General features: G+C 40.1%; 1 protein-coding gene across 1 annotated transcript in view; it reads right to left on the minus strand.

Moving 5' to 3' along the window:
* Window positions 1-12,297: 12,297 nt before the first annotated feature.
* The window catches only part of MSANTD1 (Myb/SANT DNA binding domain containing 1), a 43,095-nt gene continuing 37,897 nt past the window's right edge, over window positions 12,298-17,495 (minus strand). Inside the window, exon 5 of the mRNA XM_075709739.1 lies at window positions 12,298-12,538. Within this exon, the coding sequence (XP_075565854.1) occupies window positions 12,298-12,538 (241 nt within the window). The remainder of the gene's footprint in view (window positions 12,539-17,495) is intronic.

Consider the following 17,495-nt stretch of genomic DNA (forward strand, 5'->3'; position numbering starts at 1 on the left):
GGAGGAAAGTGAGACAGACCTGACGAGGTGAAGGTGAAAGTGGGAGGGAGCAGGGTGGCTCTTGGTTCAGCCATGAGGCCATCCGATGAGGGCGAGGATATCGGTGAGGCGTTTCGTCGTAATTAAGCATCCAAAGGGCAAGAGCATGTGTAAAGGGGAAGATTTGCCACCTAGATGGAGCAGGGCGCAGGCAACAAGTTCTCAAAATGCGTTGGGGACAGCTCTTTATTTCGAAGGGGCAATACTAGAAAACCTTATTTTCAATAGGAGAAATACGAAGAGGGGAAGATGGTACACATAAAAGTGAACATCAGTTAAGAGAGTCCCAAGGAATGGAAGGTCCAGAACAAGGGAAGAATTAACCAAATGTATTTGACTTTCCTACGGAACCTGAAAAGATTTTGTGATCTTTGCAGAAGACTGTAATCTCTAATTGTGAACAAGGACTGGCAGAAATCCTTTGTACCTAGGGGATTTCTTCATTTCAATCTATCTGTGCACCAGAACCCCAAATGGAACTGAGCCTACCAGTCACGAGGAGAAGGAGAATGCTTACCTTTTATCTAAGGTTTTTTCAATCTCCAGAGCAGGGTATATATCCCACATCTCACTGTTGCTGTTAGGTCTGTAAGAAAATGTCTTCATTCTGCTGTTTTTTTTTTTTTCTTTATCACTCCATCCCAAGGAGATTTCTGCCAACATGAAACATTTCAGATCAAGTTAAATCCCAATTTTCTTAGCTGTCTCACTGGGTTTTATGGGAAAAGCTTCTGAAGAAGAAAATAACTGAGTAAAATAAGCATTATTTCTTTTTCTCATCCTCACAGAAGACATCTTGGCAGATCAGTGTAAAATTACAAGATGATAGACCTCCTCACTTCTCCAGACACGCTGTGTCCTATAAAAGTAGTTATCCTTTAGGGAGGCTAAAAACTTAAAACATAAAAAAGAAAATTAACTGATTGATTTTAAACCTCACATGATTGATTCTTTCAGGTGTGGTACAATAATTTTAAAAAGTACTCTGGAGATCTAAATTTGCCCAAACAAGCAATAGTTCTTTATCCCTTTGACTGGGGAGATGCCACAGGAACAAGAATTGTGTTCCACCATCAAAAGGTGTTGTTTTGGGTTGCCATCCCTTAATAGCCCAATTATTTCCAGCTTCCATATGTGGTTGTCAAGACTGTATGTCCTTTGCCACTCTTTCTGTTGCCCACGCTACCTCAGTGGATCTGGGATTGACTTGCACTACCTCCTTGCCTACAGAAGGGAAGATTGGTCAGCCATGTATTTCAAACAGTCTGACCTTGTAAACAGTTGCAACAGAAGAAATCTCTTTAAAAGTGACAAGTAGTAGAGTAAAGCGGAACTGTAACTATTCCACAGAGGTATCTGCAGGTCTCGAGCCTTTACGAAGTTAATAGAAATAATGCTTTATTTTGTTTTGAAGAGGAGGGATGCTAGGAAGTGGCGTCAGCATCTACTAACTATAGAATCAATTACTCCATGGCAGCGTCAGATTACCTCTTCCACCGATACTGAACCTGTCCTATTTGTGATAGCCAACAGAATTGATAGGACTTTTTGTAATAGCACAGGAGAATGTAATTAGTCTGAAATCACAGAAGGCTTCTCGGTAGTAGAGCAGAATTTCCTATGTGAGTATTGCTCAGCAAGGAAGAAGTCAACACCCTGACTGACATGGAAACAGGTGTGCTCACACAGCCTACTTGCAGTCAGAAAGATCCAACTCATCGTGAATGAATTTAGTGCTTTTTCTGCAGCATTTTTGGAAATGGTGATTAAGGCTTTATGTCAGAATCTGGAACAAGGTGATTAATGGCCCCGCAAAAATCCACTCAAGGTCTCAGCTGTAACTTTTCTTACTGTTTTCACCACTGTTGGAGACAATAAAGGAAGAAAGGGTGTGAAACAAAGTGATAAGGATTTGTGGCTTTTGGACTGTAAAAGCTTTGGTTTATAAGCCTAAGCAGCTTAACGTTGGGTGTACAGACATCTCAATCACACCAAGGGTGGCTGTCACAAAACAGCTTGTTAGTTTTGATCTGGAGAGCTTTATAATGCATAGTGTAATGAGGTGTGATTATTGCTGTCACAAACACCAGATGAGAAGTCAGAAAATAAACTTAGGCCAGCCTCTGATGCAAAGTCTGTGGTTTTAATTACCATTGTTTACTTACCTTGGTTAAAGGAATTAAAGTGTTAATGGCTCTAAAAAGGTTTTATTTTAGACATACAGAAATATCCTCATATAACTGTCAATTTTTTCATTTAAAGTTTTCAACATGTTCAAAATAATAAAATTGTATATAATTGTCAGCATTAAATGCTTCTTCAGTGTACAAACTTCATTCCAATTTTCCTAGCTTAACTTTGTTCTGAACATCAGGGAAGATTATATGTCATGTACATTATAGTTAGCTTGTGTGGGCCAGTTAATAGGTAGCGTTGGGAGCAAAGTCCTTATTTCTTAAATTCCAAAAGTTTGTCCTCCTTCAGTTAACCATCAGAGTCCAATCCAAAGGATCGGTGAAGATCATGTTTTCCACACTGAGGACTGCAAGATGAACACAGCCATCAATATCTACCTTGGTTTACTAGTTAATCTCATCTTTAGCAATGCCTTTTCCTTTATTTTAAACATAGTCTTCTCCCTAGTGGGAGACACTCGTGGTGGTGGGAAAAAGAAGAAAATATTTTTATATAAAGGCATTTTGTTTTGGATGATGGTGTTTTCCACTCTAGCATACTGATGTAAAGAAAAAAAAAATCTTTACAAGGAGCTGTGAAGTAGTAGAACTAAACAGGGATACTGATCTTGTTAAATCTTGACTGGCCAATAGAAGACATATGCTCTCAAATCCTATTTAGACATAAAAGGATTGATCTATATACCTTGTGCATCTACTTGGCTTTGTGATTGTGTCCTTACCTACTGTGTTATTTGATTAAACATTAAAATATAGTTAAATAGTTTTTGTGTTGAAAGATTCTTGTATGCACTAACTCTGAAATATGTGAACGGTACCATTTGCAAAACTGAAGGTTTACAAGGTAAACGGTCTGGAACGTGTTTCTCTGTGTGAAAGCAGGCACAGCTAGGCCATGGTCCTGACTGTTCCTTTGGAAAGCACTGCAATACAAATAAAATTATTTAGTATCTTGAGAAAAATTATTTCCTTACAATAGAATGTGCTATATTTATTTTCCCAAATTCACTAACATATATCAAATTAATCACGTTGTATACAAAAACTGAAAACACAAATTAGTGCTCATTGATCTCCATTTTTTTCCCTTACCTATGACTACATGTGACTAAAGTTGATGCCATGTTAAACCTCCAATGCTGATGAGCAACCCAAATATATAACACCAAATATCTACTTCAATACACAAGCATACCTAATGTACTTCTGCCAAGAACTGGAGACCCAGGAATTGGGTTTGGCCTTATTGGTGTCAGTGGAAGTACAAAACCCCTACCCCACCATTTCTTGTGGTCAGATAGCATATGCCCTAAATTCCTCAGTTCCTGAGGAATACCTTGCTGAGACAGAACAATTTTAAACTTTTAATTTCATACTGTGTAATGGACACCTTCTAATATTGTTAAAACACACAAAAAAATGAAAAAAAAATCATTTTCTAGTGGTTTGGCGGTTTTTTTTCTTTCTCTGAAGTGATATCTGAGACATTTCTGAAGGGTTTGTTGGTTTTGGGCTTTTTTTCTTTAAGCCTTGGACCTTTAATCTGATAATTCAAATTTGCCTAATTAACCTGCCATGGCCTTGCTACTCCATTTAAGCTGTGTCTTCAGTCCCATTGGGCTTAAAAAAGTGTATCTAGCGGCTGAATTTTCATGTTCTGAAGAAGCGGTGTGTATTTTTGGTGCTGTAAGGAAAAGGGATATCTCAGGGAGGTATTCCTTGTGGCTCTAAGTACCATGCCAAAAAAGTCATTATCATCGTGTTCAGCAATCGCTTCTCACAGAGCGAGCAAGGTCTAGCCTTGCATCTAAGCAGCAAGCTGAATTAGGATCATGAGTGACATCTCCCAGATGCAATCTCTACTCCTGTCTCCCGTTTTTTTTATAGAATCATAGAATCATAGAATCATCTAGGTTGGAAAAGACCTTTAAGATCATCCAGTCCAACCATTAACCTACACTACCAAGCCCACTCTAGACTAATCAAGGGTAGACCAGACTAAACCATATCCCGAAGTGCCACATCTACCTGTTTTTTAAACGCCTCCAGGGATGGGGACTCCACCACCTCTCTGGGCAGCCTGTTCCAATGCCTGACCACCCTTTCCGTAAAGAGATTTTTCCTAATTTCCAGTCTAAACCTCTCTGAAGGCATTTTCAGCGTGGCGCTCAGGTTCACTCACCATGCAAGGGTGACATATCAGGACTCTGCTGGCTAAGGTGATTGCTAAGCACATTTCCTAAGTGATGAGGCACAAATGTCAGTATAAAAGCACCACTCGTATCCCTAAACCTCAGGAAAAACATGCTAAGAGTTCTCCCAAGTTCACACATGAGTCCATGAAAAGGAGCTGAGTGGAAATGAGAGCCTGAGGCCTCTTCAGGATGCTGGTTGGGAGAGTCCCTTGGGAGGCAGTCCTGAAGGGCAAAGGGGTCCAGGAAGGCTGGGCCTTCTTCAAGAAGGAAGTCTTAAGGGCTCTGTCCCCGCGTGCCGTAAGACCAACCGGCGGGGAAAACGACCGGCCTGGCTGAACAGGGAGCTTTTGCTGGGACTCAGGGAAAAAAGGAGAGTCTACCACCTTTGGAAGAAGGGGCGGGCAACTCAGGAGGAGTACAGGGATCTTGTCAGGTCCTGCAGGGAGGAAATTAGGAAAGCAAAAGCCCAGCAAGAACTCAATCTGGCCACTGTGGTAAAAGATAATAAAAAAATGCTTTTATAAATACATCAGACAGCTGGCTGAACGTGAGCCAGCAGTGTGCCCAGGTGGCCAAGAAGGCCAACAGCATCCTGGCCTGTATCAGGAATAGTGTGGCCAGCAGGAGCAGGGAGGTGATTGTGCCCCTGTACTTGGCGCTGGTGGGGCCGCACCTGGAATACTGTGTCCAGTTTTGGGCCCCTCAGTACAAGAAAGACATTGAGGTGCTGGAGCGTGTCCAGAGAAGGGCAACAAGGCTGGTGAAGGGTCTGGAGCACAGGCCTTATGAGGAGCGGCTGAGGGAACTGGGGTTGTTTAGTCTGGAGAAGAGGAGGCTGAGGGGAGACCTTATCGCTCTCTACAACTCCCTGAAAGGAGGTTGTAGTGAGGTGGGTGTTGGGCTCTTCTCCCAAGTAGTTAGCAATAGGACAAGAGGAAATGGGCTCAAGCTGCACCAGGGGAGGTTTAGGTTGGAAATTAGGAGAAATTTCTTTACGGAAAGGGTGGTCAAGAATTGGAACAGGCTGCCCAGAAAGGTGGTGGAGTCACCATCTCTGGAAGTGTTCAAAAAACGGGTAGATGTGGCACTTTGGCACATGGTTTAGTCTAGTGTACCCTTGATTGGTTTAGTGTGGATTTGGTTGTGTAGGTTAATGGTTGGACTGGATGATCTTAAAGGTCTTTTCCAACCTAAATGATTCTATGTAAAATCTTACTCATATATGTTTAAAGAAAGTATACCGTTACAGTTAACACCATACAAGTTCATGTGGGCAAGGTTTTATGCATCCATAAAGGAGATTGGATTTGATCAAATTATATTGAATTAAAGATAAATTATAGTTAAACCTGTGGGGGGAAGAATGAGGATCATGGAGAGTTTTTAAAGTAGTTTTAGTTAATTTTCTAAATATGTTTACTTTGCAGTTCATAGAAAATTGATATTCCTATAGCTTCCCTCAGTGAAACAAGCCTTTCTCAAGCTGTGATAAGTACTCCTCAACATTTAAGTATGTAGCAAATTTTATACCTTTAATAGTATGCACCAATTCAGTTTTTTCTTGAATGCATAGCAATCCAGAACTTACCCATAAGATAACAACATACAGTCAGGAAGTTAGACTTCTGCTGAAAATGTTACCAACACATTTACAAATCCAAGTTCAGATATATATGGTTTAACATCTTAAACATTTTAAGGGTTATTTGCCAAATCCTTAGTACCTGATGGAAGAAGCACAGTTTAAAAAACAGAATTAGAAAAGGATTCACTTTCAGAAGACTGAAGGTAGCTACTTTAAAAGGTATTTTTATACGAGCTACTTTCTTAAAAAAATATTTTAGTACTGAGCAAGCGATTTGGAATACAAGCAACACCCTACACTACATTGCAAATATTTTGCAAAGACATAACTTTCAACCAGGAACAAACTGAGATCTTATCTGTAGTAATTAGTCAGCTCTAGATAACTGGATGTCATTCACTGCAGATGACTGATGTGTTTTTCAAAGAACATACTTGACATTATTCATCCTTATTGGAAATGTGTTTCAATAAAACACCTTAAAATAAGCTGTAGGAGAATGAAAAATTTCCAACCAGAAAAATTATGCATAAAAATAAAATTTGACCCCAAAAATGGCAAAGTAATCTCAATGTTTCTGTTAAAACACTAAAAAAGATCAATACAAAAGTTTAATGATGTAGTCTGAAGCTTGCACACACAGGAAGTATGCTATCCATAAAATCAGGGGAAATAGATTAGCAATCTAGAGACCAGATGGCTAGTATTTACTTGCTGACATAACACCACCAAATGTTCCTAAATTTCTTTTTCAAATTTGCCTTTCACATTACATTATCAGCATAGGAACTGATCCTGCAAACATATACATGCACAGTTCAATAAATTTACTCATCTGAGTAGTCCCATTAACTTTAGTACAAGAGGCTATTCACAGAACCAGGCTGTCAACTTAGGGTAAGCCTAGAGAGTTGTAAACTCTTTTTGCCTGCACTGAATTGGGCAGACTAAGTCTGGAGAAATAATTTTAGAAATTCTGTATGTGTGTGTGGTGGGTTGACCCTGGCTGGACACCAGGTGCCCACCAAAGCTGCTCTGTCACTCCCCTTCTCAACTGGACAGGGGACAGAAAATACAACGAAAGGCTCCTGGGTCGAGATAAGGGCAGGCAGAGATCACTCAGCAATTACCATTACGCGCAAACCAGACCCAACCTGAGGGAATTAATTGATTACCAATCAAATCAGAGTAGGATAATAAGAAATAAAACCAAATCTTAAAACACCTTCCCCCAACCATTCCCTTCTTCCCAGGCTTAACTTCACTCTTGATTTTCTCTATCTCCTCCCCACAAGCGGTGTAGGGGGACGGGGAGTTGTCTCTGCCGCTCCTTCCTCCTCAGGGGCGGACTCCTCACACTCTTCCTCTGCTCCAGCGTGGGTCCCTCCCATGGGGTGCAGCCCTTCAGGAGCAGACTGCTCCAGCGTGGGTCCCCCATGGGGTCACAAGCCCTGCCAGCAAACCTGCTCCAGCCTGGGCTCCTCTCTCCACGGGTCCTGCCAGGAGCCTGCTCCAGCGTGGGCTTCCCACGGGGTCACAGCCTCCTCTGGGCACATCCCCCTGCTCCAGCGTGGGCTCCTCCCCGGGTGCAGGTGGATCTCTGCTGCCCCGTGGGCCTCCATGGGTGCAGGGGCACAGCTGCCTCACCATGGGCTTCACCGCGGGCTGCAGGGGAATCTCTGCTGCGGCGCCTGGAGCACCTCCTGCCCTCCTTCTGCACTGACCTTGGGGTCTGCAGGGCTGTTCCTCTCGCATATTCTCACTCCTCTCTCCAGCTGCAGTTGTGCAGGGCTTTTTTTCCCCTCTTCTTAAATATGTTATCGGAGAGGTGCTACTGCTGTCACTGATGGGCTCATCCTTGGCCAGCGGCGGGTCCATCTTGGAGCCGGTTGGCATTGGTGCTGTCAGACATAGAGGAAGTTCTAGCGGCTTCTCTCAAAAGCAACCCCTGTAGACCCCCCGCTACCAAAACCTTGCCATGCAAAGCCAATACAGTGTGGTTTTCTGCTGGTTTTGTACTTTGCAAGTGATAGCCATTTGTGGAAAAAATGATAAGATATTCCATGTCCATAAATATATTGCCTGGTTTTGTGGATAACTGTTAAACTTGGCAAGGCCTGAAATAAACGGAAATCTTAAAATGCTTCTCCAATTTGAAGTCAAGGAAAAAAATATACTTACAAACTATTTTAACCATGAAATTGTTACTACCAACATGAGAAAATGCTGTTTAATTATAATGGAATCCTCCTACAAATTACTGAACCTCTTTAGTTTGTGAAAAATATTTTTGCTTTGAAATATTTGTCCAGAGACTTATTTGTCTCTGGTGGGGAAAAAAGGTCACTACTTGCTGTATGCTATTTATAACTTCACTAAATTATCTGTAGGAGCTGCCTATTCAAAATATACAGAATTTCACTTGTGTTAGCTCTTCATATTCATACCATAACTTTTCTCCTTCAAGATTAGGTTTTTTTCTTCCATTTTTCACTTTCCTGTCTTCTAAAATGTTATGTTCCTTCTCGTCCCTGTAATTACTAGCTTTGCTTGGAGGCATTTACTTTGCCCCTTTGCCCAACATATTTTTTCCCATCTTTCCTTTCATCACAATCCGCTTCTCCTCAATTGCTTGCATGTTTCTCAATGTCTTATTTTCTCATCTGCCTCCTCAGGTTCCTTTTCATTCTATTTTTACATCACTTTCAAAGTCACCTGCCTCCAGGCAGTGTATTTCCTCCCCTGTTTATTTTTTCCATTTGCACCATCTGTGTGTGTATATGTAATACAGGCGTTTCATTTAGTGAAAGTGATATCATACTGTGTTGACCCTGTTACTGCCCTGAAAATAAGAAATTTGTTTTCCTGTGCTACAGTTTATTTGTTGATCACACTTCCAGAAGCCATGAGGGAGTTCCTTTAATGTCATAATTACAATGATAAACTTGAGTAACCCCTGATCTGCTCTCCTTGAATACTTACTACACTCTAACCTCCCTACTCACACAGATACAAAAGCAGTGTCTCCGTTTTGCAAAACCAGGAATTCTACCAAGCATTTTAATTCTAGGCAGGTCTATCAGGTTATAATTAGTCTGACTATCTCAAACATTCAAATATCTTTACCTGCAGCTAACTGTCCCATATAGATGAGAAATCTGTGCCTACCCTAAAAAAAAAAAAAACAAACCCAAAAAAAAGAAAAATCACTCAACATGGTTTTTTCAAGTAAATGTTCAGCTTTACTAAAACAAACAGAACAGCAGCAAAAAAGAAACTATGGGTAGGTAGGGATTTTTCAACCTGTTGTCAAAAAGAGCATTAGAAAAATTCTGTTGTACTTGAAACTAGTTGTACTTGTCTACAGAAGTGCTGTGTTCACTCTCTGGACAGAAACAGGGCTAGAACACAGATAATCTGGAAGGATGGGAATAAAGCCTTTTGTTAAAGAGATGAGATTTTAAAATTGAACTTCTAAATTTAACTACTAAAAAAATGATGTTTTATATCGAAAGAAAAATCTCACAACCTCCAGAAAACACCACTTCCTTTAATGCAGTTATGTAAGACAATGTTCAGAGTCTCATCTAGAATGCTGTATATCATTCTGGTCATTCATCTTTAAAAAGGATGAACTCAAAGAGCAGAATTCGCAAAACAGTCATCAGAATAATCCTTACGTTATAAAAGAGTCTTACTCTTCTGAAGAAGGGCTGCATGGGACATGACCTCTGACTCTCAAGAGTAAATGCTACAGAAAGTGGCAAAATCACAGTGCTGATACAAGAAGAAATTGGTATAAATTGACCAGAAATAATCCTAGAAGCAATCTTCTAAATTGCAGCTTACCCATCTGTAATGCAGCTCTTATAATTCTGGGGACAAAACACCTAAATTCATTTTAAGATACAGGTCCACACATTTACAAAAGGGATTATATGACATGGTTGCTTGTGGTAGCAGGCAAGGAATCAGTGGATTTCCTCCATTCCCGTGTTCCTACAGCTCTGCAGTTACAATTCTCGTAGCATGTAAGGAGAGGGGCTACCTACTCTACAGTACAAGGTTCAAATATGCTGCCATTGTTATTGCTCATTAATTGGATTTAATTGCTGTAAGGTTCAAGTAGATAATATCAGTAAATATTATTAATTCCTGTGGAGTCAGGAGGGAGTTTCTTTATATCTTACTGCAAACAAGTTAAAGTGTCAGGAAGCACTACAATATGGAAACATCAGCCTACCTGAATCTGTGATAGATCTACATTTGGAATGTGCAAAACCATGACAAAGCACAGAACATACACTCCCTCTCTCTTATATGCCTGTATGGCAATGTTCTTGCAAGTATTCTGATCACCTATATGACATTAGGAACAGTCCTGCTTTTACCAGTAGTTCTACCGGCAGAGATATAATAAAGTTTCATGATTCTCTTTCAGATACGACTAATTCAATTTACACCCATAAAAGTATTTGGAATTTCACTGTTGCTAAATGTCAGCTATCACCCTATCTTTGTAGAATCACACCAGACACTCACCCTTTTTCCAGTCACCCCATCACTGTAGTAAGGTGAGGGAAAGTTATTTCATTTATACTTCAGCAGCCACCATTTTCTGCAGGTTCAGTCTTCTACATGTGCATTACCCTGTTATCACAATTAAACTCTGTAGGAATGGGCCACATTTACATACTTAATCATTCTTAATCTTCATACCTGCAGGATCTTCTAAGAAATATTTCCACATATTATTAATTTTCTTGGTGAGTGTAACCTTTATCCTATTCACCAAGTTTAATTATTAATTATTAATTGGTTGGGTCTGGGTTTTAAAATAGTTCAGCTAACATTAGCTGAGGCAACACTATGTTGAATTATATAGGAAAATGCAAACACCTGCAAAAACAAAGTTTCAAGAGGGGACATTATTTAGTAGTGGGAATGGAAAATGGCCTGAGTTCCTAGCACTAACATTAATTCTGTACTCTGTATACTTCTATAACTGAATCAAACCTTCAGTCTTGCAAATACAGTGAAAGCAGCAGAAATAGGTTTTTCAAGAAGAACGCAAAAAGAAATGGTATATAGGAAATTCAGCTGATGAATTTTTGAATTTATGTTAAAGGTTATTTCAATGTCATATGTCACTGAAGAACCCACCAGTTGCTGGTACTTCATCTTAACGACATAAATACACTCCTTTATGCCTCCAGCTCCCTCTTGTGGTGTATCAATGTTGATCTGCCTTACAGCCCACACCTTAAAACATCTAATTGCACACCGAAGCTGTGCCACCAGCAAATACTACTGTAGAGGTGTCGAATGTTCTTCATGACTTCCATCCCTATATTTTGGGCATCAGTATAGGAGATCTGTACACTGCAATTAAGAATTAAAAACCTTTGACCGTGGTTATCTCTCCCAGTATTTTTCACTGTCCCAAAGCATACTATCTGCCCAGCAATAATAAATAAGTTTCTTCTTTTTCTTTATTTCATTTGATAGATTATATATATATGTATATACACACAATACAATATTTTTCTTTTGTGATAGAGAATAAATGAGAGTTTTCATTGCTGGTTGTTCATTAAGTCAACAGATTCCAGTTAATAATGAAAAAAATTAAACATTTAATATCAAAAGCAACTTCAAGTATCTTCTATACATTTTAGTATTCAGTATATAATAAGGTGGTTTGGGGGTTTCCTTTTTATATCAAAAGTGTATTTGAATAGACTATTTTCACCCTAATACTTTAGAGTACTATTCATATCAAGCATGGAGTTTAAAATGATGTATCTCATGGTCCCAACTAGCTCTTCACAAGAACCATAGGTCACTTGTACAATCACGGCGTATGTTTCAAAACAGGGTTTAATCATCAGCAAAGTCAAGATGCAGTTACCATGTTCAGAAATGCACTATTTCGTTCTCCTACAACAGGTCAAGCTATAGTCCTTGATGTGAAACAATGTACAACACCACTGTTTGTAAAACAATACGTGACCCAGGCATAAATAGTACTGAAGTTCCCAGAGCTATTCATCCCTTAACCTTTCCGTATAAAAATAATTCAACTTAGGCATATATTGCACTAATTTCCTCATACTGGATAGCTCTCACCCTGCATTATCTGTTCTCTTTGCTTAACTAAGATTACACTAGCGTTTTAATTTCCATGGAAAACCTGGGAATAGGGCAACAGACACACATATGGTGTGCAATAAAGGGATATCTAGAATATCAATAGTAATCTCAGAGGCATTCACAAAGGAAACTACACATTAGATTTAGAGATCATTTTCTCCAGTAGATTCATCATTCTCTCCTGTAACTGTAAGCTTTGAACTTGAATGATGTTTTGCTGATCCAGAATCCTGCGCACTTCTCTACAGGTTTCTTCCATAGCTCTACTCAACTTCTTTTGTTCTTCCAACATGGCCTCCATTAATTTTAGCTTCTTCTTTTGGAAGCTGCAGCTTTGCATTTTTCTTTTCTTAACTGGTCTTTCTTCAGCTCTGAAATGTGAATATTTGTTAACAATTAAACTCATATTTATAAAAAAACCCTGTTAGAACCTAAAATTCTATACTACGTTCTTGGCCAAGCTACAACCTAGTCCTATTTTTAAACCCCGATGCATTCTCCAATAAATTCTCTCTCAAGTTCATGCCAAAACATAAGTTTTTACTGTATTATTTCATAGTGTTACAGACTGTAAAAAATTTTTTTTAATCTCATTGTTTTTCATGAGAATTTTCCCTGCAGAATACCAGACATTTTCTTTTTTTTTTTAATCTTAACATTTCTTACACATTGAATTTATAAACTGTATTGGGGAAGACATTTTGCTCATCTAGCCATTAAAACTCCAATTCTAGAACTGCAATAACCATCCCATCCGGAGAAAGCGCTGCACTATGTGTGATGGTAAGTTACAGCTGGTTTTTTAAAGCATCACATCAGTAGGGCTGATCCCACTGCAGCATACAAGTCGCAGAATTTGCCCTTGCGCTGAGACACAGCAGTTTCACTAGCCACTTATTTATATATGCCATCACAAAACATTATACACAACATAAAGGTTTAGCAGGATACAGCTTACAAGATTCCCTCTTTTCTTACAGGTCACAGATTGATCGCTTTTCATATTTGCTTTTAGAGGCATTTGCCAGTTGCACTTTAAGATTTTTTTTTTTTTTTAAATTAAATGTATTTGTCACAAACACAGGATACTATGGCTACCTTCTTCTCATATTTAGGTTAATGACAAGTTTTATCAAGTAGGGTAGCTAACAAACCAAACCATACTCCCCTTCAAACTCCTAACGTTTTAACAAAAATTTCAAGCCTACTATAACCCTCTGCCTATAGTTTTGTTTTCACCATAATATAAAGGCAAGACTCTGTATTCGATATAGTAATTAATTGCTATTTGAATTTTAAAAAAGTTCTTCTGAAATTCAAAAAGAGTATTTGCAGCCCTTGGAGAACACCAGATGGCCGAATCCAAAGCTGTCTATGTATCCAGCCGTGCTGATGTTCCTCTAGCAGAATGTCTCTAAGCTCTCTCAGGGTATAAACAGTAGACAAGCCTGTATCAAATTGTACATCCTCGGCTGAAATCTGTAGAACTGCCGTGTGCAATTTGGGTAATATTTTAAGAATTTCCTCTATGCTGCATCCTGCTGAGTTTCTGTTTTGGAAGAAAGAGATAAACTAGCAATAAAGACAGCACTCTCAAGATGTGTAGTTCACATGGCCACCCTAACTTGGGGTGACAGTGCAACGCGTGCGTTCAAAACCAGCCGGCATAACATACAAGTCAGAACACGCACACGTAGATCTCTTTCTCTTAACCTGTAATCTAAGAAAGAAGCGTGCTGAACTGTGAAGGAGAAAGAAAGGCAAGTAGAAGGCAAATGTGCAAGTGAACTACACATCTTAAAAACCTCCAGTTACAACTGGGTAACTTCTTTGCTAACTTAAAGTGACAGTCCACGTGTTCATTCACACTTTTTGTAACTCCGGACTGGAGTCCCCAACATCAAAGTTATCCGATGATGGGTCTTGAAGTCCCTTCACACAAACAGCAATCTCAGTCGTGTTCTGCCAAACGCGGTATGCTTTCTAGGTGAAATGCAATAATGAGGCAGCACAGTTGTGAGTAGTGTGCCGTGTCAACACCTTGCAGATTTCAAGACATCCTTGAATAAGGATAACTTGAACTCTTGAGGAATGGGGTTTTATTAATGCGGAGAAGGGGAGTGGGGAGGGAGGTCAGTCAGCTGTGGCAGATTTGTATTGTAATTTCATTCATGTTCTTATCCTTGACAGGCTTTGCGCAACAGTGACTGTGACATTCAGATCGCTCAGCAAGAGAAATAAACAGTCCTAAGCACCTGAAAGACTTAATGCACATATAACAAAAAGACACAATCCCCTTGACATTTAAGAGTGCAATGACCCAAAAAGGGTGAGGTCTATGAAAAGAAAGAAGTGGATTAAATTAAATGCTATTAAAATCTTAGAGAAAAAAAAATTTAGAATTGGTCTTGAGGGAAACTGTGTGAGTACTGTTTAGTCATTTATATGTGCTGTCCCCCTGTGCACAGGTAAGAAAGAACAACAATCTTCCTTTATAAGTGTACCCTAACATGGTGAACAAAGACCACTGGCTTTCAGATTAACCAAGGATTTAAAGTTACATGTACAATTCAAAGGGCTTTATCACCATTACACCGCTACAGTGATGCTAAGGGAAAGAAGTCATCATCATCTCTATGCTAAACAAAACTTTGGAAGGTATACAAAATAAACTCAGATTCTATATATCATATTTAATTTGGGGCATCAAACAAACGTACGTAAAATAAATACATGCTGCTCTGCTCAAACTGTGGGTCAAGCTTGCAGCCGACCCTTGAGATTATCACAATCAGACAATCCTGCAAGAATTGGTCTTGGCTGACAGCAAATTCCGTTTGCCCCCATTAACTCTAAGGCCCAGAATGATTTGAAATGTGGTTCTCAAAGAGGTCAAGCAAGTGGAAAAGGTCTACAGCAGTCCAAGGACAACACTGAATCTGTTGTTCTAAGGTTCCCATTGCTGCCTGCTTTCTGGTAGGCAGAGCAAGAAACTTTCTGAAATGACAGCATTATTTTAGCCAGTCACCTTTTGAATTTAAATTTGTCTTCACAGAGGGTTTAGTTATTGAAAACTTGATGGATCTCTATCTATCTACCCATACAGTACCAGAAAGTAGCTGTGGTAAGACCTCTTGTCTGAAACAGGTAAGAACTGGGTCCTAGAGCCACAAGAGGGTTTGCATCTTGTCAAAATAAGCCCTGGTGAGAACGGTCCTTAGTAAGGAATGAGAGAGAACATCTGTCCTGGTTTCGGCTGGGATAGAGTTAATTTTCTTCCTAGTAGCAGGCACAGTGCTGTGTTTTGGATTTAGTAGGAGAAGAATGTTGATAACACACTGATGTTTTTAGTTGTTGCTGAGTACTGCTTATGCTAGTCAAGGGCTTTTCAGCTTCCCATGCTCTGCCAGGTGCACAAGAAACTGGGAGGGGGCACAGCCAGGACAGCTGACCCAAACTGACCAAAGGGCTATTCCATACCATATGGCGTCATGCTCAGTATAGAAACTGGGCGGGGTTGGCCGGGGAGCAGTGATCGCTGCTCGGGAACTGTCTGGGTATCGGTCAGCGGGTGGTGAGCAATTGCACTGTGCATCACTTGCTTTGTATATTATTATTGTTATTATCATTATTATATTGTTATTATTATCATTACTATTTTACTTTATTTCAATTATTAAACTGTTCTTATCTCAACCCAGGAGTGTTTCTCACTCTTACTCCTCCGATTCTCTCCCCCAACCCATCCGGGTAGGGGGAGTGAGCGAGCGGCTGCGTGGTGCTTAGTTGCTGGCTGGGGCTAAACCACGACAACATCTGAGGCATGTCAATGGTACTGAGCTGCACTGAGTATTGCATGACTTTCTTGGCAATTGTGGCTGCCATTTGTTTTTAATTTCAATCAGGACCAAAAAATCCCATGAAAAAAAAGGAGATGGAGTGATTTGGATTGAAAGATCTAAAATAAACCTTATTTTTACGAAAAGAAAAAAAAAAAAATCTTTGAAGTGTTGTCCTAGAATCTGTACAGGATTTTATCTGGTTTTCAGTTAAAAAAGTGCTGTCCATCGAAAACCTGTAAGACACATAACCGTACATCCAAGACAATAACTGTCTTGTGCAGCTCCAGAGAGGAGAGAGAGGCAAAACATCTGGTGGCAATGGCAGCTATCTGGGGAACTGTATGAGCAGTATCTGCAGCCTGCTAGTAACTGAGAAAGTACCCGCTGACAAGTGTTTGCTCAAAATTGGGTTTCAGCACAGAGAAGTCCCCCCAAAAGCCAGGGCACAAGGATTCTTCAAGGTCTCTTAAGTACTCTCTCTGTTTTTTTACAATTAACAAACAAGACTTGGTAATTAGACAGCCTTAATTGAAAAGAAATACTTATTTCAGGCACCCCTAGCTTTGGTGGTGTTGCCAATCTCCTTTTCTCTCCAGCCATGGTGACTATCAGTGAGAGGGTTTTATGATCACTCACAAGTCCATAGTAAGGACTTGGAATTTACAATCCAAGTCTCTTCTTGCAGAATAGCTCTTGAAGGAGAGCTCTTGAGAAGGGGTCTACAAAAGAAGGATCTAAAGAATCTAATTTACGAGTAAAGAACCCTCAGCAACATGAAACAGTGGGAAATGTCCAGTGATGCCTGAAGGAGTTATTTGAATACTGAAGTGTTTCCTCAGATACTGAGCCATATTTCTTGAGAAGTTCTAGGTCTCCTAAGCAGCATGCCAGAGAGACCTCTCCAGTGTCAATAACTTTTTATAACAGAAAGTCAAGAGGGAAGCAGGGATAGGAATATGGGTTCAGCACTGAGTAACCCACCAGCATGAGTATCCTCAGATAGTTTCAGCTAGGAGTATGTCTAGTCTGGCAAACTGTAGGCATGAGCATAGGAAGTGGTCAATGTTTGCTGTAGCAAACACCAATCGGTTCCTGTTGCTGATTCTCCATGTTGCATTCCTATGCAGCCAACACCTCTGTGACAATAGGAGTGCAACAGATCCTGACAGCATCCACAGCCTCTGCCAAGGAAGCATCTTCACTCTTTGCCAAGCCTACTCTCTGAAGGTAGATTTTGAAATCTGGAGGAAAGAGGGGTCTAGGACATCCAGGACCTCTGACACAATCTGCTGATCTTCTTGGGCCTCCAGAGTCTACGGCAGGGATCCTCCAAGAGTATTGGCACTGGTATTCCCCTGACCACACAGACGAAGTGTGGAAGAGCTCTGGCATTGGGACCATGTTCCAAGCAGAACCTTGCAAAGCTATTTCCACACTATGGTCTAAAACAGACAGACAGGGTTCAAATGAAGCAAACCAAGGGAAA

The sequence above is a fragment of the Pelecanus crispus genome, chromosome 4 (assembly GCF_030463565.1).
Source record: "Pelecanus crispus isolate bPelCri1 chromosome 4, bPelCri1.pri, whole genome shotgun sequence".
Taxonomy (NCBI): Eukaryota; Metazoa; Chordata; class Aves; order Pelecaniformes; family Pelecanidae; genus Pelecanus; species Pelecanus crispus.